We start from the raw sequence: 24,196 nt of genomic DNA on the forward strand, positions 1-24,196 counted from the left end.
ACCCTCACAAGGAATGGAACAGCTGGAGCAATCGCTGTATTATTTCTGCAGCACTTCCATATTTGAATGGAGTTGAATTGAGAATGCAGCAAACATTCTGAAACCGAGGCTTGGATTTGAAGATCATAGGCCAGTGTGTCAGGCCTCTGGAGAAAAACAGGATCTTTGGCTGGCAGTTTGACAATAAATAGCACTACAGGAACACTTGACATGGCAAGCACACTGACATATCAAAAAATAAGACTGATTGGTGATGTCTAAGAGCCAATGGTATCCTCACCAATGCCAGAGGAACACAGGAATCCTTTCAAATCAAAGAATATCAATATAGCCCTTATTCAAATGATTATTATGCAACAGTGATTTTACCGCGTTTCCAAGAGAGAGAAACTGATATAATACATGAAACTATTTACTTTCTTATGTTTTGTTAGCATCCTGAGTATGAAGCATGCATCAGTTAATTGAAGGATTTTTTTTGTTTAAATCACAACAGGTTGTTAATCTTTTCAATACTTCTTTCATGTTCAGTGCCATAAAAAGCCTAACACTGCATATCTCATCCAATAATCACGCACACAAAGCAGCTTTTACTCTTAAAATATGTCTATACAATCATAATCAACATTCACTATCATACATCTTTGCATGTTGGGTTAGGATTAAGTATTGGCAAATTCTAAAATTACATTCAAATGGAATATTTATACTGTTTCCGTCAATCACAAATACAAGTTAGTCATTCTAGTTTAGACATTACACAAGTAAAAATAGACTAATTTTGAAGACGAAGTCCAAGATAATTAAATCATACAACAATACTTCAAGGGTCCTTTACTAAAATAATATAGATGTACTGAACATGTAGCTTCTTAGACCAACCACCTGTTATACAAAGTGAAAATAAAACACTTCTCATCCTATTCTTATGCTTTTCAGATCCAAACTTGAAAAAACACGGCAAGTAATTGGAATGCAACTTCAATCTTCCGAGGCCACAACTTGATCTCATACTCAATATTCAGCCTTCAGGAAACCAGTTTTCACCATGTTAAATGATGTCTTTAGAAACAACAATAACAATGCTTCGTTGGATTCAAATGTTACGTCTGTTTCCAATGATACTGGTGAGAGCAAAAACAACAGTAAACTAAGCCCTTCTAAGCAGCAATTAACTACAGCAGTGTGTTATGGTAAGAAAGATGACTGGTTATGGTGATATCACAACTGCACATTCTCATAGGCACGCTGAACACTGGGATCAGCATAGACCTGTTGAAGGAAATAAGCATTATGTGATACATTAGAAATAAACCATATCGTTTTTACCTCAAGCTTTGTGGATAATATTTTTTAAATATTGAGATCAATTTTCAACGCACCTATGATTCCACGTGGAAGTCGTCATTCCTCGCCGGGGTTATGTTTCATTCTCTATGGCCATTGCTGGGTTACTTGTGCCTGAAAAACACAGTATGCATACAGTTAATAAAGTTATTGGAGAATGGTCATAGAATAATGATTTGTAGACAACATTTAAAAGTTTAAAAAACAGTGGACATAAAGCTAGGGTTAGGGTCATAGCTAGGGTTAGGGTTGAAACGGGATGTGGACATGAAGATAGGGTTAGGGTTGAACCGGGATCTGGACATGAAGCTAGAGTTAGGGTTGAACTGGGATCTGGACATGGAGTTAGGGTTGAACCAGGATCTGGACATGAAGCTAAGGTTAGGGTTGAACCAGGATCTGGACATGAAGCTAAGGTTAGGGTTTAACTGGGATTTGGACATGAAGCTAAGGTTAGGGTTGAACCGGGATCTGGACATGGAGTTAGGGTTGAACCAGGATCTGGACATGAAGCTACGGTTAGGGTTTAACCGGGATCTGGACATGAAGCTAAGGTTAGGGTTTAACTGGGATCTGGACATGAAGCTAAGGTTAGGGTTGAACCAGGATCTGGACATGAAGCTAAGGTTAGGGTTGAACCGGGATCTGGACATGGAGTTCGGGTTGAACCAGGATCTGGACATGAAGCTAAGGTTAGGGTTTAACCGGGATCTGGACATGGAGTTAGGGTTTAACCGGGATCTGTACATGAAGCTAAGGTTAGGGATCTGGACATGAAGCTAAGGTTAGGGTTGAACCGGGATCTGGACATGGAGTTAGGGTTTAACTGGGATCTGGACATGAAGCTAAGGTTAGGGTTGAACCGGGATCTGGACATGAAGCTAGAGTTAGGGTTGAACCGGGATCTGGACATGAAGATAAGGTTAGGGTTTACTCGGCTCCCATCAGATATTTGAGCCCTCACCCCGTCTCTCTTTGTCCTCTGCTCCCCCATTCTCTGTCCAGGAGGGAGCGCTGTTCAGCAGTCGACTTTGGGACTCCCTCAGTGGTTTGACTGGGAACTGGTGGCTCTCTCCAACAACACTGCACAACACAACACAGGACAAACCATTAGACAGGATCAGTACATGAATGGATTTCAATGGACTATTAGCAAAATGACTGTTAGAAAAGTACCCCTAAAGTACTCTCTCACATCTGTATCCAAAAACCATCTTTATGGAAAAGGACCAAATGTATGAAGAGTGTGGGCAGGATTTCCTGTGAGGGATGAATACCTACGTCTTGTTGTCCAGGAGATGAATACTTATGTATTAGGGGGGGTCCAGGATATGAATACTTATGTCTTGTTGGGAGGGGGGTTGTGTCCAGGAGATGAATACTTACGTCTTGTTGGGAGGGGGGTTGTGTCCAGGAGAGGTGGGCTGCTCAGGATCCTGATTCACCAGACAGGTTGGGAAGGAGCACCCATCACCCAGACTAAACACAAAACACAATCCTGTGTTTAAAAGTCTTCCTCTTCATCCTCCTAATAACTAACAACTAACTAACCACCTCTCACGCTTAGCAACATTGTCCCCCTCATTGCCCCCATAGTTCACCATTAAGTTCAAGTTCTTTCTTCTCCCCTCCTCTCTATCACTGTCAGCCCCAAAGTATAGTCCATAGCCTTGCCAGACCTTTCTGTTTAGCTGAGAATGTCAGTGTTTTCACGGTGGGTTCAGTCAGAGTCGATAGCATGATATTTTATTTGCGAGCAGCATACCACCCTGCATCCCACTGCTGGCTTGCCTCTGAAGCTAAACAGGGTTGGTCCTGGATGGGAGACCAGATGCTGCTGGAAGTGGTGTGGAGGGCCTGTAGGGGGCACTCTTCCCTCTGGTCTAAGGAGATCCCAATGCCCCAGGGCAGTGATTGGGGACATTTCCCTGCATAGGGTGCCATTTTTCTGATGGGATGTTAAAACGGGTGTCCTGACTCTGATCACTAAAGATCACATGGCACTTATCGTAAGAGTAGACATGTTAACCCCGGTTTCCTGGCTAAATTCCCAATCTGGCCCTAATACCATCATGGCCACCTAATCATCCACAGCTTCCAATTGGCTCATTCTTACCCAGGTCGTTGCTGTAAAATATCATATGTTCTCAGTTAACTTATCTGATAAAATAAGGGAATACGTATATACCTGGAGTACACAGGAAATGGCCAGTATCTCATTTCATCACCGAAGACCTGGCGGAAGTTCTTACCGAGGCCCAGACTGAAGCCATTCTTATCTGCCCCATGACGGAACGCTGGCGCGCGGACCGCCTCTGAACAACAGAGTAGAATATGATCAGTGTTGAACCAAAACTGAGGAGAGATCTAGTTTGGCATCGTTTATAGAGAACATATGCAATCTAGATGTTTCATAGTTCAAAGGAAACAGAGAGGAACGTCATTGTTTTGTGGGGACTTATGCAACTCCTGAACCAATAGCAACACCTTCATGGATATAACATTTTTTGAGACATCAGTTGTCAATGATCCTATAGGGGAAGAGATTGCTGAAAGAGTTTGATATTCTCAAAGGGTGGGGAGATTTGCTGTTTAAAAGCCTGCCACAACTGCAGACTAACACCCTTGACTCCATCTCACTGAACTGTCCTTGGTACAGCAAAAATGAAGATCAGCCATTTGTAATTTACTTTATGTAATGACAATGAGCCAAAGAGCCCAAGAACCCTGCTCTCTGAGGACAGATCTATGCCTTCAGTTCTACTGGCTGTGCTGTGTTACTAGGTATGACTGACCGTGTCCTCTAAAGGCCTGTCCAGCAGGGCTACCTTTCCAGCAGGGCTACCTTTCTAGCAGGGCTACCTGTCCAGCAGGGCTACCTTTCCAGCAGGGCTACCTTTCCAGCAGGGCTACCTGACCAGCAGGGCTACCTGACCAGCAGGGCTACCTGTCCAGCAGGGCTACCTGTCCAGCAGGGCTACCTTTCCAGCAGGGCTACCTGTCCAGCAGGGCTACCTGACCAGCAGGGCTACCTGACCAGCAGGGCTACCTTTCCAGCAGGGCTACCTTTCCAGCAGGGCTACCTTTCCAGCAGGGCTACCTGTCCAGCAGGGCTACCTTTCCAGCAGGGCTACCTTTCCAGCAGGGCTACCTTTCCAGTGTCTGTTACTAAGCCTCTTACTGTGAGCCTGTTGTTCACTCCCTGAATAATCCACTCACTCAGATTGGAGACAAAAAAGTGCACCACTGTGCACACAGAGCTGGGCCATATGGACAAAAGTCCATAGCACGATACATTTACAAAATGATCAAGATAACGATAAATTGAACGATGCGTTTATAAAATGAGTGTGCACCACTTTTATATTACCCTTAAAACTACTACTACTACTGCTACTACTACTAGTGCTGCTACTACTACTACTGCTACTACTGGTACTAGTGCTCCTACTACTACTGGTACTAGTGCTACTACTACTACTACTGGTACTAGTGCTACTACTACTACTGCTCCTACTACTGCTACTACTACTACTACTGGTACTACTACTACTGCTCCTACTACTACTGCTACTAGTACTACTGGTACTACTACTGCTACTGCACTAAGACTGCTACTGCTACTACTACTACTAGTACTACTACTTATACTGCTTCTATTATCACTACTACTACTACTACTACTACTACTACTACTACTACTACTACTACTACTGCTGCTACTACTTCTACTACTGCTACTACTACTACTACTTTTACTACTACTGCTACTTGGAATGTTGTAGTTATCAATTGTCCCATTAGAAATATCCCATAGTAGCAGACTAATTTCATGTCAAACTTCACATTCCTCTAGTAAAAGCGTATTATTATTAATATCAGTAATATATCCTTGATAAATGATTGGTTCGGTCAGTATCGATAATTTCCAGTTTATCGTCCCAGCTCTAGCACACATGATAAGAGACTGCTCTCTCTGTCTGCCTGTCCGATAATGGCCATAACAAAGAGCCTTATCAAATCATACCACAGATGAGTGACTCAATCTGTGTTTTTATTTGATGTGGAGAAGAATAGAATAAGGTCCCTATCCCAGGCCTGTTCTTGGAAACTCCGTCAGAGCACCCATGTTAGGTCTGTTTCTATTCTGTTTAGTGAGACACCAGGGAAATGTTCACAACAACATACAGATACACCATGCCAGCTCTTACCCAGAGTGGATCTGTTCTTGCAGACCAGCCAGCAGTGGTAGACGAACAGTGAGGCCAGACTGACAGAGAACATGGAAGCAGCGAAGAACAGGAACATGATGTGGAACTTAGCCTGGGTGTCAGGCAGACCATTCTGAGGGAGCGGTTCCACACAAACACAATGTATTAGTCTTACAGTACCTGTATGTGTGCATTAGGCATAACCTGTAAGTAAAGTCTGCCAGCTAGTTGGGTGTTAGCATAGGTCGCTACGAAACTAGTCTAGGGGGAGCTTAACCAATCAGTGATCATCGTCCTCAAATCCAATGCCGCTGATTGGCTCATACCAGGTATTCTAACAGACGGTCGTGTGTTCTACCTTCAGCCTTGCAGAGAAATCAGAATACCAAGATCAGAACATGAAACAGTTATTTTCAGTTTTTCACAAAGCATCATCTTTCATACTGTATTTAGTCATTAAAAATAATAGTTTTCTCTAATGAACATGGATATAGAGATATATAGATATAACAGACATTAGAAATGCAATCATTCCACTGGTTTAGATTGTACAGAATGTCAATTATTCAAAAGTTCACCATGAAAATATTTTACTCACGGTCCAGAATTTAATGAAGTACTGTAGATCTGTAGCAGTGATGAAAATGCAATATAATAAGGAGTATGCCAGGAACAGCATGAAAAACTTATAGTTGGAGAAGCCCACACAGTTATTCACCCTGTCACATTCCAAAACAAGAAGGCAATGCTCCAAGTCAATATCACACCATATGGGAAAACCCTACCGTTTGACAACAACATACAGATGGTAAAAATGGCCCCCAAACAGAAACGGACAAGGCTGAAATATCATCTACATCGTAGACATCAGTTAAGCCTTTGACAACAACGGAAAAAGTGATACATTTATCAAACAAGATTTAAAAACTCTTACAAATCATACAGTGACCTAATGGAAAATATTGTTCCATTTCCTTTGAATAATTAATCAAACATCACTTTGATTAAGTATGAAATGGTACAGTAGCAATACAGACCAGGGGCAATGGTGATCCATCTTTAGGATGCATCTGTAAAACAACAGTAAGGAAACTCAGTAACAGCTACAATTTTCCCCAACACAGTTTCAGCAGGGTTCTTATGAACAGTGCATAGGGCCATGAGCAGAGTCATACTTATCACAGACTGAGCAATGGTGACATCGATCAGGCTTGACCAGCTGGCAGCGATCACAGAAACGAATAGCTGAGGAATAAGAGAGACAGCGTCAGCACAGTCAATCAGACACCATCACCACCCTATCTACCCTACTGACCAATAACAAATGAATCGTCAGCCTATCTACCCAACTCACCAATAACAAATTAATCGTCAGCCTATCTACCCCACTGACCAATAACAAATTAATCGTCAGCCTATCTACCCCACTGACCAATAACAAATTAATCGTCAGCCTATCTACCCAACTCACCAATAACAAATTAATCGTCAGCCTATCTACCCCACTGACCAATAACAAATTAATTGTCAGCCTATCTACCCCACTGACCAATTTCTTTTAAATATTTTTTTATTTCACCTTTATTTAACTAGGCAAGTCAGTTAAGAACAAATTCTTATTTTACAATGACAGACATGATTTGGAAAAGCACACACCTGTCTATATAAGGTCCCACAGTTGACAGTGCATGTCAGAGCAAAAACCAAGCCATGAGGTCGAAGGAATTGTCCGTAGAGCCTCAAGACAGGATTGTGTGGAGGCAAAGGTCTGTGGAAGGGTAACAAAAATTGTCTGCGGCATTGAAGGTCCCCAAGAACACAGTGGCCTCCATCATTCTTAAATGGAAGAAGTTTGGAACCACCAAGGCTCTTCCTAGAGCTGGCCGCCAGGCCAAACTGAGCAATCGGGGTAGAAGGGCCTTGGTCAGGGAGGTGACCAAGAACCCGATGGATACTCCAGAGTTCCTCTGTGGAGACGGGAGAACCTTCCAGAAGGACAACCATATCTGCAGCACTCCACCAATCAGGCCTTCATGGTAGAGAGGCCAGACGGAAGCCACTCCTCAGTAAAAGGCACATGATAGCCAAAAGACACATAAAGACTCTCAGACCATGAGAAACAAGACTCTCTGGTCTGATGAAACCAAGATTGAACTCTTCGGCCTGAATGCCAAGCGTCACGTCTAGAGGAAACCTGGCACCAAACTTCCCTACGTTGAAGCATGGTGGTGGCAGCATCATGCTGTGGGGATGTTTTTCAGTGGCAGGGACTGGAAGACTAGTCAGGATCGAGGCAAAGTTGAACGGAGCAATGTACAGAGAGAGCCTCAATGAAAACCTGCTCCAGAGCGCTCAGGACCTCAGACAGAGGCAACGTTTCACCTTCCAACAGGACAACGACCCTAAGCACACAGCCAAGACAACGCAGGAGTAGCTTCGGGACAAGTCTCTGAATGTCTTTGAGTGGCCCAGCCAGAGCCCGGACTTGAACCCGATCGAACATCTCTGGAGAGACCTGAAAATAGCTGTGCAGCAACGCTCCCCATCCAACATAACAGAGCTTGAGAGGATCTACAGAGAAGAATGGGAGAAACTCTCCAAATACAGGTGTGCCAAGCTTGTAGCGTCGTACCCAAGAAGACTCAAGACTGTAATCGCTGCCAAAGGTGCTTCAACAAAGTACTGAGTTAAGGGTCTGAATATTTATGTAAATGTAATATTTATGGGGGGTTCTATTTATAAATTAGCAAAAATGTCAAATGCTTTGTCATTATGGGGTATTGTGTGTAGATGGATGAGGGGGGAAAAAACAATTTAATCAATTTTAGAATAAATCTGTGACCTAACAAAATGTGGAAAAGGTCAAAGGGTCTGAATACTTTCCGAAGGCACTGTATATTCTGGGGACATTCTTGCAACATCAGGCGAATGTTATTTATAAACAAGGGGAGAAAATAAGGTGGTCCGGTACAGGGTACCGGAAAAATAAATAGTGGAGGTATGCCGTACCGGTAAAACATGGGCCTATCACAATAATTAAAACAAAATGTCAAGAAAACTGTAGGCTATTACATCCCTTTTTATCATTAACTCATGACAGAGGCATGACAAATAAGCGAATAAATGTGAAAACGGGTGGTATAGCCTACACTCCAAGATGCGTTGTGGTTAGACGAGAACACCGAAATTTGGCCAAGGCAGAGATGAGCGGCCGACAACGAGACCCACGCAGACAGCAATGGACACATACATTCTGGCCTAATGACAACTTTGTGGTGTTTAGTGTAACAGATGTCTCTTTCCATTCACCACTGTTATGAGGCTGGAAATATGTTGTGAGTGGATGAACGTGTGCGGGTAGCTTAGTAAAGGAGCCCTTTGAAGTGATTGTTTGACAATCAGATAAAAACATCATGACTGGTTGTGTTTATGCCACAATAAAAGGTTATACATTTTAAAAGTTAAATGACAAATCTTTATGACTAGGTCCAGAGAGATCCTATTGAATTAATAGGGATTATATATGTAATTGGGCCTATAAAAAACGTTGGTGCAGGTCCCGCACCGGGAAGAAATTAATTCTACTTTCGCTCCTGATTCAATGTATAATCATCAGAACAACTGTACAGTTTTTGTGATATTAGAGTATATGGTGCAACCAATTCTGGTTTGCTGGGTTGCTAAAAGTCAGCCCACAGGGCAGACTTTTTGTTTTAGCTTGTGTTCTATAGAGTACCTCCAGACATGGTGCGGGTGTAGATGGGTAAATCCTTGGCTATCCTTCTAAGAATCTCCTGCTGAGACTCTCCACGGTCCTCGCGCTCCAACAGCTCCTTGTCTGAGTAGGACAGGTGGAACTACAGAGAGGATGGAGGAACAGAATAAGAAGCATCCTGTGCCTCAACAGATGTAGGATCTTCATTTCATCACCCTGTTGCAGGAGGTTTAAAAAGCCCTGTTGCATATGAGGTTTAAAAAGTCTTCTGAAGTTTGTAATTTCCACACTTGATTTTCCCCTACAAAAATGTCCATTCATTATAATCAACTTATTAATTCACATTTTCTGTTGCTGCAGGATTTTTTTCCCGCTGCAGCAAACTGGCTCAAATTACGATCCTACACCTCTAGAATATTGCAGGCCTACATCCATTACTAATGAGATGCACTTCCCATTAGAGCTCTTATTATAATGGTGTGATCTACTGTAAATGCTGTGTAGCTCTGAGTGCTGGAGGACTGCAGTACAGTAACTGTTGTGTGTCACAAGGCTGATCCAGCTAAGTCATGTGCACTTCTATCTTTGCCCTTTCCTTCTGAGCAGCTAGACTGTTTGCAGAGCCCCAGCAGCGCTGCTACATTATTACATTGAGGCACTCAGGCGTTTTATGATTGAAGGCTGAGGACTAATAACTTCAACAATAACAAACACAATGGTGCCCAGTGCCACAGATATCACCACCCACTGAATCATCTAACAAATACACCTCACAGTATGAAGGAAAACATTGTTATTGAGTGACCTGAATGTTAAGCTATCGCCCCTTGAATGAACCAGAGCACTCAGTACTGGAAGGAGCATTTTTGAGTGTCGTCTAAAACGCATGGATTCAACAACAACAAGCTCTGAATCTGAGTGGTCAGGAGCAGAGATAATAGAGTGCTCCTTCAGGCAGTCGGAGAAGAAGGTAATATCACTGTAAATATCACTCTCAATATCATTTTAAATAGCACTCTCAATCATAGCAGGAGAGACTGGAGCCTAGTTCTGTATCTCTCCCTGTACCTCATCATCCAGACTAGCCTAGTTCTGTACTTCTCCCTGTACCTCATCATCCAGACTAGCCTAGTTCTGTACTTCTCCCTGTACCTCATCATCCAGACTAGCCTAGTTCTGTACCTCTCCCTGTACCTCATCATCCAGACTAGCCTAGTTCTGTACTTCTCCCTGTACCTCATCATCCAGACTAGCCTAGTTCTGTACTTCTCCCTGTACATCATCCAGACTAGCCTAGTTCTGTACCTCTCCCTGTACATCATCCAGACTAGCCTAGTTCTGTACCTCTCCCTGTACATCATCCAGACTAGCCTAGTTCTGTACCTCTCCCTGTACATCATCCAGACTAGCCTAGTTCTGTACCTCTCCCTGTACATCATCCAGACTAGCCTAGTTCTGTACCTCTCCCTGTACATCATCCAGACTAGCCTAGTTCTGTACCTCTCCCTGTACATCATCCAGACTAGCCTAGTTCTGTACTTCTCCCTGTACCTCATCATCCAGACTAGCCTAGTTCTGTACCTCTCCCTGTACATCATCCAGACTAGCCTAGTTCTGTACCTCTCCCTGTACATCATCCAGACTAGCCTAGTTCTGTACCTCTCCCTGTACATCATCCAGACTAGCCTAGTTCTGTACCTCTCCCTGTCCATCATCCAGACTAGCCTAGTTCTGTACCTCTCCCTGTACATCATCCAGACTAGCCTAGTTCTGTACCTCTCCCTGTACATCATCCAGACTAGCCTAGTTCTGTACTTCTCCCTGTACCTCATCATCCAGACTAGCCTAGTTCTGTACCTCTCCCTGTACATCATCCAGACTAGCCTAGTTCTGTACCTCTCCCTGTACATCATCCAGACTAGCCTAGTTCTGTACCTCTCCCTGTACATCATCCAGACTAGCCTAGTTCTGTACCTCTCCCTGTACATCATCCAGACTAGCCTAGTTCTGTACCTCTCCCTGTACATCATCCAGACTAGCCTAGTTCTGTACCTCTCCCTGTACATCATCCAGACTAGCCTATTTGATCAAATGCGCGCGCGCACACACACACACACACACACACTCACCTCTTTCAGGGGGTTCATGGGCTTGGTGAAGATGGTCTGCCAGTAGGCCCAGGTAAACAAGATGAAGGCAACATGATAGGCCAGCAGATAAACAACTGGGAATAGAAAGACATACAGCTCACTGTGCAGCCAAGTAATCTGTCTGCTAGAAGCTAGATCTCTGACACAGTTTTAGAATAGACCAACAAAGATGCCCTGTTTTCCATGAACTTAAAGTCAATAGTTGAACAGAGCACATTTGTCATTGAACAGAGCACATTTGTCTTAAGAACCACCAAAGGAGAACGTGTCAAGGCTTTGGGACAGCCTGACTTTGGGACCTCCTGACTAACTGCCCTTAGATAAGGCTCTGGAGCTATCATTTCCAAACAAGATGATTACAATCATGTTTGTATTTTGTGATCTTATTTATTCTGCTATGATGAAGCTTGTAGCGATGATTAGGCTAGCTACAGTGAATGTCTCTATTGGGTCCCAGCCTGTGTAGATGAGGGACTTACAGAAAATCATATTCAACTGTTTCTAACTGCGTACTCCCAGACCCATCATGCAACATCATCCTCATTCCTGGGTGTCTGGCCTCTCCTGACTCTGACTGTGTAAATAACTGATTCAAACCTGACAGAGGAAACAGACATTTATGAGTTCTTAGACAAACCCTTTAATAGACCTACTTCTTCTCCCCACAATAGTACCAGTAACGTGGAAATCGGTCTTACTAATGGATACCGTTGGCTCATGACTGCCCATAGATAAGCCTCAACCTCTGGGTTATTCATCTAGCATGGTATCAGTGTTCATCATATCATACTACTACTGTCAGGTATGTGTTCATCATAGGGGAGAGTGGGGTAAGTTGAAACATTTTTTACATTCAGCATCACTCTATCAAGGGAAATATAGTATTTCTAACAAAGATATCTACATATATTTCAGGATGTTGCGTATCCCTTGAAATAATCAGAATTCATGTAAACATTACAGTTTTGAAAACATAGCTTGTCCAAAAAAAGTGGCCTCTAGGGAACAACTTACTCTGGGTATGGGGGAAGTTGAGCCGCGGGACAGGGTAAGTTAAGCTGCCTACAAATTTCTGTACTGAATTAAATATTACCACTACCCTTTTAAAACCATATCTATTTTTATTTCCCAAACACAATTCAACACAAACACAATCGCCCCCATTCACATCGACGGGGGCTGTAGTGGAGCAGAGTTCCTTTGTGTCCACATGACCAACAAACTATCATGGTCCAAACACACCAAAACAGTTGTGAAGAGGGCACGACAACGCCTATTCCCCCTCAGGAGACTGAAAAGATTTGGCATGGGTCCTCAGATCATCAAAAAGTTATACAGCTGCACCATCGAGAGCATCCTGACTGGTTGCATCACCGCCTGGTATGGAAACTGGTTAGCATCCAACCCTGTACATCACTGGGGCCAAGCTTCCTGCCATCCAGGACCTCTATAACAGGCAGTGTCAGAGGAAGGCCCTAAAAATTGTCTAGGACTCCAGCCACCCTGGTCATAGACTGTTCTCTCTGCTACCGCACAGCAAGCGTGACCGGAGCACCAAGTCTAGGTCCAAAAGGCTCCTTAACAGCTTCTACCCCCAAGACTGCTGAACAGTTAATCAATTGGCTACCCGAACTATTTGCATTGACCCCCCCATTTCTTTTTTTTACACTGCTGCTACTCGGTGTTAATTATCTATGCATAGTCACTTTACCCCTACCTACATGTACATACCTCAATTACCATCGACTAACCTGTACACCCGCACATTGACTTGGTACCGGTACCCCCTGTATATAGCCTCGTTATTTTATTGTGTTACTTTATTATTATTTATTTTTTACTTTAGTTTAATGGGTAAATATTTTCTTCAATCTTATTTCTCTTAAAACTGCATTGTTGGTTAAGGGCTTGTAAGTAAGCATTTCACGGTATTCGGCACGTGGCAAATAACATTTGATTTTATATTTTTGTATTTGAATCATTTTAAGCATCTTTTAACACAGGCTTAACACCTAACACACACTTTTAACATAGGCCAGGCCCTGTTGTTACCTCATATCCCAGCGATAATGCCTTGCATTACGCCTGGGAAGAAAACACCTCCATTTGCTCAACTTGCCATTGGCTTAACCATTGGCTCAACTTACCCCATGGCCATTGCTCAACCTACCCCAAGGCAAACATTTGGACTATATTAGCCCACACAATATAGGGATGCACTTTCATACTAGGTTTATGACCTCATATTGAAGCTTATAGAGACCCCAACTGATGTAAAGAACAATCTTTAAATTATCTATATTGGTTTAGATACAAGCATCATGAAACTTCTAACCCAATAAATTCATTTGACGTGGTGAAAATCTGTTTTTTTGGACCTAACTTGCTTACCACTTTTTCCATGTGGTTTCTTCCTTCACAGACGGCATGAAATGAGGACCTCTTCTTAAATATTTGGTCAAATTATTAATTTTGTGTATGGTTTCCTAGAAGTAAGGGTGGCTCAACTCACCCCTTTGTCTCAACTTGCCCCACTCTCCCCTATCATACTGCTACTGGCAGGTATTAATGTTCATTATACTGTAGAAGAATATATATGGGTCAGGGACTTACTCTTCTGTCCAATGTTGTCGATCGATTCTGAAAAGAGAAGATGAGAAATGTGCAGTCATGTCTCTGTGTTGTTTGCTGTATTATGGACAAATAAAGAAATGGAAATGCTTTGAACATTTTCAGCAGAATCCCTCTTCAGTATAATGTGTTATCATAATGTGTAGATTGTGCTGAAAACAAAGGATTATTTTCTCCTTGGTGTACTTGGCATCAATATCCTTGGCACACAAATTACCGTTTAATAACGATAAATAAACTGAGGATGATGCAGACATCCAGCAAGTGTGCTGAATCCCTATAAGTGCCATCTGACACATCAAACTCCCACAACTTACAGAAACATAATCACGACCTGATCCAATCATAAATTACTCTCCTTCTTTAACCTTTTGATATAGTAAAGCATTGCTGTGCATTAACACAAAAGCAGTGGCAACAACAGTAGCATCGTGCCTGGTGCAGTCTGGCGTGAATGCTGACTGGCAGCTGCTCCACCTGCGGCAGGGCAGGCCTGAGACAAAGCTGCTGACCACATGACAGGATCAGCACCCCAGTCCTCAGCACACTGATTCAGCTCAGCTAATATACATGAGTAGCACCCTACTACACACACCTACTAATACACCTATACACATGAAAAGCACCAAGACACAACTAATACCAGGGGTTGGAACCGGTTCAGGGAACAGAACCGAAAACCGGAAAATAAATAAATATTCCAAGGAATAGAATCAGAACTGGGAACGAAAGTGATCTATACTGTTCCGGAACAGAACCTTTATTTTAAAAGCATGGGAACCGGTTATTAACGTTATTTTACGTTCCCGGGCAATTTTTTCCAGTCCCCCCCCCAAAAAATTAAATAAACACCTATGCAAGCTCTCCCTCTGTCAATCAGAAACTTCTTCCAGTGTCTGCCTGCAAGATGAAAATCTTTGTCAGTGTGTGTGCATGTTTAGGCAACCTGCCCCTCCCCCTCCGAAGCATAGTCTAGTAGCCTAATGACCTTACAAACTGGATTCAGAAATTAGGGAGTGAGATTTTTAATTAGAGAAGAATCGATTAACTTTTTCAATGCTAGTTAGGGATACTATCGTTATCACATTTCACATTGGATTTATTAATTACAAAGAGGTAAGATGTTGTTTTAATTCTGGTGCCACTCTGCACACGCAAGCTTGTTAGCTAGCTAGCTTCTCTGGTCCAACGTTAAGTCAACTCTGAAGTTCAAAGACATTCAAAGTTCCTCCATAGAAGCTGCTCCTCCGTAGGTATAATTCTGTAGGCCTAATTCAGATAATGCATGTCATCACAAGATGCCCAGCGCTTCAAGCCAAGCCTCCAAACAGTTTTGTTTCCCCATAAACATAACAGATGGTATATGAATTACCATGCGCGATTTTGCCAATTTAGCGCCACTGGGCCTGCCAGCAGACCGGGATGGGGTGGGGACAGGGACGGGGATGGGGGGGTGAGGTTATAATCATGTAAATCCAAATAATTTAAGTCCAGAAATGCATTCTGATTGGGTCAAATTTACAGTTTATTTTCTCACAGATAGGGAAAAGGTTGTTCACTTTTGCAGCTAGCTTTGTTAAGTTTTGTTAGTGGCACACTGAATAGTTATAGCTAGTTGGCTACGCTTTTATCAACATGGATATCCGAAAATGGCTGGGCACTGCCAAGAGCAAAAAATTGAGGACCACCATGTCAAAACCGATGCTGAGCTCACCAAGCAGCCTGTTAGCCCAACTACTGAGGTTGAGGAACCTAGCAGCAAATGCCCTCACGCCGCCTGCTGCCCAACAAGATGGAGAAGAGCCATAGCCCAGCACTAGGGTAACATCCCAACAAGCACCTGCACCTCCATTACCCCAGCCACTAGCACCTGATGACCTTGGCGATGAGGAGCCAGCGTTACCCCAGCCACCTGACGACCTCGGTGATGAGGAGCCAGCGTTACCCCAGCCACCTGACGATCTCAGTGATGAGGAGCCAGCGATACCCCTGCCACCTGACAATCTCAGTGGAGGAGCCAGCCTTACCCCAGTCACCTGACGACCTCAGTGATGAGGAGCCAGCCTTACCCCAGCCACCTGACGACCTCAGTGATAAGGAGCCAGCCTTACCCCAGTCACCTGACGACCTCAGTGATGAGGAGCCAGCCTTACCCCAGTCACCTGACGACCTCAGTGATGAGGAGCCAGCCTTACCCCTGCCACCTGGCGATCTCAGTGATGAGGAGCCAGCGATACCCCTGCCACCTGACGATCTCAGTGATGAGGAGCCAGCGATACCCCTGCCACCTGACGATCTCAGTGATGAGGAGCCAGCCTTACCCCAGTCACCTGACGACCTCAGTGATGAGGAGCCAGCCTTACCCCAGCCACCTGACGACCTCAGTGATGAGGACGGAGCGCAGGTTTATCTTGACACTTACCAAAGCCACATTTTCAGTGGGAGAAAGCAAACCTTTTGTAGAGCCTGGTTCAAGGTCTGCATTTGGTTGTGGTGCATGCTATGTCGTCTGATGACACAATAGACGACTTGTTCAATGTGTCTAGCTCTCTGTACAACTTCTTTAGGAAACCCACGGTGGCTGCACAGTACACTGGAGAAAAACTGAAAAGAGTTCTTGATCAGAGATGGACTGGACACCTCGCCACAGTGTCAGTCATTTTGAAAACAAGTGACAACATCACAGAGAAGCTCTGTGAAATCGAATTTACTCGCGCATATGGCACAGATGTGAGACTTGAGGCCATTGAGGCTTATTGAAAGCAGTGACAGAGCCAAGCTTTAAGTTTATTGTGAACATGACTCACACAATTCTGGGGCTCTTCGACCCTCCTAATGAGTTACTGCAGTCAGAAGCTACTGATCTGCACACTGGTGTCAAACTTGTCTGCAGCTCTTATGGGTGCGCTGAAAAACGGCGATGTGATGCTGAATTCAAAAAGCTTTGGGAGGCATGCCAAGAAGGTACGGGCACACCAGCTCCAAGCAAACAACGGAGACGGATGAGTTTAACTCTGCAAGAGTATGTAGTTGAAAGCACAGTGGGTCAGCATGATGATGGAGAAGAGATGACTGTTTTTCAGCACTTTCTATGCCGTGCTGGGGGAAATGTCATCACGATTTAGCGAAATAGTCAACTAGTGGAAGCTCTGTGGATGCATGGATGCAGAGAGCCCAAACTTTTGGGATGTGAACAAGGTCAAGACATTGCTATTAATAGAAATACAGCTTTTGTGTTATTTTATGACCAAAGTGGTCCATTGGCTATCCACTTTGGTGGTGCTGATATTGGCAGCCTATTCCTTCATGGAGCATAATGACGGTAGCCTTCAGTCCATGGTCCTGAATCGATGGTTACGGCGTGTGATGTTTTAATGAGCACATCTTGGGCATGCTTTCTTGTGACATGGCATGCTTTCTTGTGTACAAAATAACAGTTGTTGTGTATGTGGCTGCAGTTCAGGCCTACATTTTAGTACATGTTGTATGTCAGAGTAGTATAGGACCAATACACAGTGTAGCCTGCTAAAGGAAGTAAGTAAACGTTCACTATGTTATCATTCATTTGCATTACACAGTCGTTGTGTGATAGGCTACTTTAAAAATGATGTCAATACTATGAAAATGACACATAGCCTACTTTTTTGCCTCTCCCTGCTCTCTTGCTATAGTGTGTGTGTGTGTGCTCTCTGAATTTGCATTTACTCTTATCTTATTAAAATTGGCTACTACCATGCAGGAAATGTAACATCAGCTATGAATACAGAATATACACTTAGTTTGATTTCGTTTGCTTTTCTGTCACACCTTGATCTGTTTCACCTGTCCTTGTGCTTGTCTCCACCCCTTCCAGGTGTCACCCATCTTCCCCATTATCCCCTGGTTATTTAAACCTGTGTTTTCTGTCTGTCTGTGCCAGTTCGTCTTGTATGTTCCAAGTCAACCAGCGTGTTTTTCCCCGTGCTCCTGCCTTTTCTATTCTCTTTTGCTAGTCCTCCCGGTTTTGACCCTTGCCTGTTTTCTGGTCTCTGTACCCACCAGCCTGACCATTCTGCCTGCCCTGCCCTGACCTCGAGCCTGCCACTCTGTACCTCCTGGACTCTGAACTGGTTTTGACCTTTTGCCTGTCCACGACCATTCTCTTGCCTACCTCTTTTAGATTATTAATAAATATCAAAGACTCAAACCATCTGCATCTGGGTCTCGCATTGTGCCCTTATAGTACGAACTGGCCCCCTGCCGGCACAGGGTTTTTCTTTGTGGAAAAGAAGGACAAGACCCTGCGTCCATGCATTGACATAACGATCAAGAATTGTTACCCCCTACCACTCCTCTCCTTGGCTTCCGAACCTCACCAGGGGGCTACCATCTTTTCCAAACTGGACCTTTGGAATGCCTACCACCTGGTTCGGATACGCGAAGGGGATGAGTGGAAGACAGCCTTCAACACTTCCAGACCCTGGTAAACGATGTGCTTCGGGACATGTTAAACCGTGTCGTGTCCGTCTACCTCGACATCATCCTGTTTTTTTCCCTTCTGCCCAAGAACACGTCCTCCATGTTAGACAAGTCCTTCAGCGTCTCCTGGAGAATTAGTTATTTGTGAAAGCGGAGAAATGCGAGTTCCACCGTTCTACCCTCTCCTTTCTGGGATATGTCATCGTGGAAGGAAATGTCCAGATGGACCCGGAAAAGGTGAAAGCAGTAGTGGATTGGCCCCAACCTACGTCCAGGGTGCAGCTACAACGTTTCCTGGGGTTTTCCAATTTCTACCGGTGTTTTATTCGAGGCTACAGCACCCTGGCGGGCCCCCCTCTCGGCTCTCCCAAGGTACCGTTCACATGGTCCCCAGCGGTTGACATAGCCTTTGTGGACCTGAAGTGTTGGTTCACTACAGCCCCCATCCTCGTCCATCCGGACCCAAACCGTCGGTTTGTGGTTGAGGTCGATGCTTCTGAAGTTGGAGTGGGGGCTATCCTGTCCCAGCGATCTGTCCAGGACCAAAAGCTCCATTCCTGTTCCTTCCTGTCCCATCGTCTCAACTCTGCAGAAAGAAACTAGGACGTGTGTAACCGAGAACTCCTGGCGGTCAAGATGGCACTGGAGGAGTGGAGACTGGCTGAAGGGAGCAGAACATCCGTTTGGAATATCTCCGCACAACCAAGCGCCTTAATAACTCCAGGCAGGCCCAGTGGGCTCTGTTATTCACCAGGTTGAACTTCACAATTTCCTATCGCCCAGGGTCCAAGAATGTTAAACCTGTTGCCCTCTCTCGCCTGTACAGTCCCGCTGCCACATCCTCTGACTCCGAGACCATCCTCCCTACCTCATGCCTTGCGGCTGCTGTGGGCTGGGGTATTGAGACACTGGTCTGCAAGGCACAACGTTCCCAGCATGCCCCTGGAGGTGGCCCGGCTAACCGGTTGTTCGTCCCTAATTCAGTCCGGTCCCGGGTCCTGAAATGGGCTCATTCCTCCTGGCGAGTTCCGGATGACCCTGGCCTTCCTCCGACAACGTTTCTGGTGGCCCACAATGGTTCCTGACGCATCTGCCTTCGTTGCCGCATGCACCGTTTGTGCTCAGAATAAGACTCCTTCCGGCCTCCTTCAGCCACTACCTGTCCCTCATCGTCCCTGGTCCCATATCTCCCTGGACTTTGTCACTGGGCTCCCTCCGTCTGATGGCAACACCGTCATTCTGACGGTAGTGGATCGGTTTTCCAAGGCCGCCCATTTCATCCCTCTCCACAAACTACCCTCTGCCAAAGAGACGGCCCAGCTCATGGTGCAGCACGTCTTCAGGATCCACGGACTCCCGGTGGACATGGTCTCCGACCGGGGTCCTCAGTTCTCGTCTCAGTTCTGGAACGCGTTCTGCACCCTTATTGGGTCGTCGGCCAGCCTGTCCTCCGGATTCCATCCCCAATCCAACGGCCAGTTGGAGCGGGCAAACCAAGACCTAGAAACAACCTTAAGATGCCTCGTCTCGACCAACCCCACTACCTGGAGCCGACAACTGGTTTGGGTGGAGTATGCCCGGGAACACTCTTCTCTGTTTGGCCACGGGACTTTCCCCTTTCGAGTGCTCCATGGGATATCAACCTCCTCTCTTCCCAGAACATGAGCAGGAAGTCAACATACCCTCGGCCCAGATGTTCGTCCGTCACTGTCGGCGTACCTGGAAAAGAGCCCGGGCGGCGCATCTCAAGACCAACTCCAGGTATAGTCGACAAGCAGATTGCCGCCGGACTCCAGCTCCTCGCTATCGCATTAGGCCGAGGGTACGGCTATCCACACGGGACCTGCCCCTTCGGGTGAAGTCCCGCAAACTTTCCCCCCGTTTCATTGGCCCTTTCCCCATCTCTAGAGTCCTTAGTTCCACTGCGGTTCGTCTTTTGTTACCCTGTACTCTCCGTATTCACCCTACATTCCATGTGTCTAGGATTAAGCCCGTGTCTCACAGCCCTATTTTCTGAAACTCTCCCACAGAAAATATTGTGCACCTGGAGAAGTGGCAGGTTGGCTTACTGTAGGTTACGCTCATCGCGTAGAGTCACAAATTCAACAGAAAAGTTTAAGCTATGAAGCCTGTAAGAATCTTTGATACGCTAGCAGTGCTCATCCTGTTGGTAGGCGCAAATTATGTGTAGGCCTACGGCAGATACGGCTGTATGTGTAGGCCTACGGCAGCTACGGCTGTATGAATAGACCTACGGCAGCAACGGCTGCAATTTGTATTATGTGTAGACCTACGGCTGCATTTTGTATTATGTGTAGGCCTACGGCAGCTACGGCTGCATTTTGTATTATGTGTAGACCTACGGCTGCATTTTGTATTATGTGTAGGCCTACGGCAGCTACGGCTGCATTTTGTATTATGTGTAGACCTACGGCTGCATTTTGTATTATGTGTAGGCCTACGGCAGCTACGGCTGCATTTTGTATTATGTGTAGACCTACGGCTGCATTTTGTATTATGTGTAGACCTACGGCTGCATTTTGTATTATGTGTAGACCTACGGCTGCATTTATATTATGTGTAGGCCTACGGCAGCTATGGCTGCATTTTGTATTATGTGTAGACCTACGGCTGCATTTTGTATTATGTGTAGTCCTACGGCAGCTACGGCTGCATTTTGTATTTTGTGTAGACCTACTGCTACATTTTGTATTATGTGTAGGTCCTACGGCAGCTACGGCTGCATTTTGTATTATGTGTAGACCTACTGCTGCATTTTGTATTATGTGTAGGCCTACGGCAGCTACGGCTGCATTTTGTATTATGTGTAGACCTACGGCGGCATTTTGTATTATGTGTAGGCCTACGGCAGCATTTTCTATTATGTGTAGGCCTACGGCAGCTACGGCTGCATTTTGTATTATGTGTAGGTCTACGGCTGCATTTTGTATTATGTGTAGGTCTACGGCAGCTATGGCTGCATTTTGTATTATGTGTAGGTCTACGGCAGCTACGGCTGCATTTTGTATTATGTGTAGGTCTACGGCTGCATTTTGTATTATGTGTAGGTCTACGGCTGCATTTTTGTATACACTTGTATGTCATAATGGGGTGCATATCTTTCTTGTGCCATTATACAAAACAATGGTTGTTGATGTGTAAGGCTACATTTCAAATACATTTTTGTACATTTCAACAGCAGTAGGACCAATCTACCTTATTTTATTAGAGCTCATAAAGCAATACTAGTTGTGTCCACCCATGTATTTAAAATGTCACCTCAGGCATGTCATCCTGGAGCCGGACCTGCTCTCTCATTCTCTCCCCACCCGCAAAATGTACGATGCATCTCGCACGTGTCTTTCCATCACACATGTAAACAACTCACTGAGCTATAGCTTGCCCACTTCATAGCAATCTGCTCAATTCTCATTGCTATCCGCACTGCATGATTGGTGGAGGGGAACGTTAAAAAAAAATCGGTTCTGTTTAGATGAAAATAATGTAGGTTCCAACCCCTGCTTAATACACACCAACAGCACCAATGCACACCTAATACACATCAACAGCATTAACACACACCTAATACACATCAACAGCATTAACACACACCTAATACACATCAACAGCATTAACACACACCTAATACACATCAACAGCATTAACACACACCTAATACACATCAACAGCATTAACACACACCGAATACACATCAACAGCAATAACACATATCAACAGCATTAACACACACCTAATACACATCAACAGCATTAACACACATCAACAGTATTAACACACACCTAATACACATCAACAGCATTAACACACACCTAATACACATCAACAGCATTAACACACATCAACAGTATTAACACACACCTAATACACATCAACAGCATTAACACACATCAACAGCATTAACACACACCTAATACACATCAACAGCATTAACACACACCTAATACACATCAACAGCATTAACACACACCTAATACACATCAACAGCATTAACACACACCTAATACACATCAACAGCATTAACACACACCTAATAGACATCAACAACATTAACACACACCTAATACACACCAACAGCATTAACACACATCAACAGCATTAACACACACCTAATACACATCAACAGCATTAACACACACCTAATACACATCAACAGCATTAACACACACCTAATACACATCAACAGCATTAACACACACCTAATACACATCAACAGCATTAACACACATCAACAGTATTAACACACACCTAATACACATCAACAGCATTAACACACATCAACAGCATTAACACACACCTAATACACATCAACAGCATTAACACACACCTAATACACATCAACAGCATTAACACACACCTAATACACATCAACAGCATTAACACACACCTAATACACATCAACAGCATTAACACACACCTAATACACATCAACAACATTAACACACACCTAATACACACCAACAGCATTAACACACATCAACAGCATTAACACACACCTAATACACATCAACAGCATTAACACACACCTAATACACATCAACAGCATTAACACACACCTAATACACATCAACAGCATTAACACACATCAACAGTATTAACACACACCTAATACACATCAACAGCATTAACACACATCAACAGCATTAACACACACCTAATACACATCAACAGCATTAACACACACCTAATACACATCAACAGCATTAACACACACCTAATAAACAATATGAACAGCCCCGAAAAGACAGGACCAGCTCCCTAATTGAGACACAGCATCCTACACATAACTAATAAAATAAATAGGCAACACATAGTTCCCCAAGAGCTCATCATCCTTGTTCCTTCCAGTTTTAAAAAGCCCTTGAAGTAGCACACCCAGGGATGGATATTAAGCTAGCTAGCTAGCCTGAGGCTAGTACTGTTCAACCGGGCTAGTAGAAAATGGACCAAACTAGCCTGCCGCCTAGAGAAATGTTGTCTTTTCAAATATTGCATGGCACAGATTTTAGACCCGGGCTAGTAAAAATGGTAGTCTACTAGCCTGGCTGGCCAGTGCCCAACATCCTTAAGTTCCATCCCTGAGCCTGCTCAGAGCACACTGCAGTCTGCACAACATACAGTCAGAGGGAAAATTATCTGAGCAACTGAAACTGGCTGTGTGTGTGGTGCGTGCGTGTGTGTGGTGCGTGCGTGTGTGCGTGCGTGCGTGCGTCCTGCTATTGCAACAGAGCCCAGGTCTGCGACACAAGGACTTCACAGGTGAACTAGCTGTCTCTCATCCATCCAGTGCTGGATAGCAATAGCTAGCTAACATAGCATCCCTCTCTGTTTGAGTCAGGTGTTTGAGTAGGTTAAACTAGCTAGCTACATTCACTAGCTAAGTGAAAGTTTTTTAAAAATACAACTAAATCTCAATCTGTCTCTCTCTCTCTTTTGCTTCTCCTTAATTTAGGAATACATTAAGTTGTTCAAAACTGTTAAACTATTGTCTTTCTCTCTTTGAGTCAACTACTCACCACATTTTATGCACTGTAGTGCTAGCTAGCTGTAGCTTATGCTATCAGTACTACACTATATATACAAAAGTATGTGGACACCACTTAAAATGAGTGGATTCGGCTATTTCAGACACACCCGTTGCTGGGAGGTGTATAAAATTGAGTACA

General features: G+C 44.3%; 2 protein-coding genes across 3 annotated transcripts in view; one reads left to right on the forward strand and one right to left on the reverse strand.

Moving 5' to 3' along the window:
• cnot7 (CCR4-NOT transcription complex, subunit 7) overlaps window positions 1–981 on the forward strand; it is a 13,824-nt gene extending 12,843 nt beyond the window's left edge. Inside the window, exon 7 of the mRNA XM_071411457.1 lies at window positions 940–981. Coding sequence (XP_071267558.1) covers window positions 940–951 — 12 coding nt within the window. The 3' untranslated portion in view covers window positions 952–981. The remainder of the gene's footprint in view (window positions 1–939) is intronic.
• Window positions 982–1,134: 153 nt separating this feature from the next.
• The window catches only part of zdhhc2 (zinc finger DHHC-type palmitoyltransferase 2), a 28,683-nt gene continuing 5,621 nt past the window's right edge, over window positions 1,135–24,196 (reverse strand). The window contains exons 2-14 of one of the 2 annotated variants that reach the window (XM_071411453.1): window positions 14,037–14,063; window positions 11,403–11,497; window positions 9,295–9,415; window positions 6,734–6,803; window positions 6,596–6,628; window positions 6,157–6,277; window positions 5,885–5,923; window positions 5,559–5,691; window positions 3,536–3,662; window positions 2,734–2,826; window positions 2,312–2,430; window positions 1,383–1,461; window positions 1,135–1,272 (exon numbers count right to left, since the gene is read on the reverse strand). In XM_071411453.1, coding sequence (XP_071267554.1) covers window positions 1,421–1,461; window positions 2,312–2,430; window positions 2,734–2,826; window positions 3,536–3,662; window positions 5,559–5,691; window positions 5,885–5,923; window positions 6,157–6,277; window positions 6,596–6,628; window positions 6,734–6,803; window positions 9,295–9,415; window positions 11,403–11,497; window positions 14,037–14,063 — 1,019 coding nt within the window. In that variant the 3' untranslated portion in view covers window positions 1,135–1,272; window positions 1,383–1,420. The remainder of the gene's footprint in view (window positions 1,273–1,382; window positions 1,462–2,311; window positions 2,431–2,733; window positions 2,827–3,535; window positions 3,663–5,558; window positions 5,692–5,884; window positions 5,924–6,156; window positions 6,278–6,595; window positions 6,629–6,733; window positions 6,804–9,294; window positions 9,416–11,402; window positions 11,498–14,036; window positions 14,064–24,196) is intronic. The other variant, XM_071411454.1, reaches the window with a different exon arrangement.

Source organism: Salvelinus alpinus, chromosome 7, assembly GCF_045679555.1.
Source record: "Salvelinus alpinus chromosome 7, SLU_Salpinus.1, whole genome shotgun sequence".
In the NCBI taxonomy this organism is placed as follows: Eukaryota; Metazoa; Chordata; class Actinopteri; order Salmoniformes; family Salmonidae; genus Salvelinus; species Salvelinus alpinus.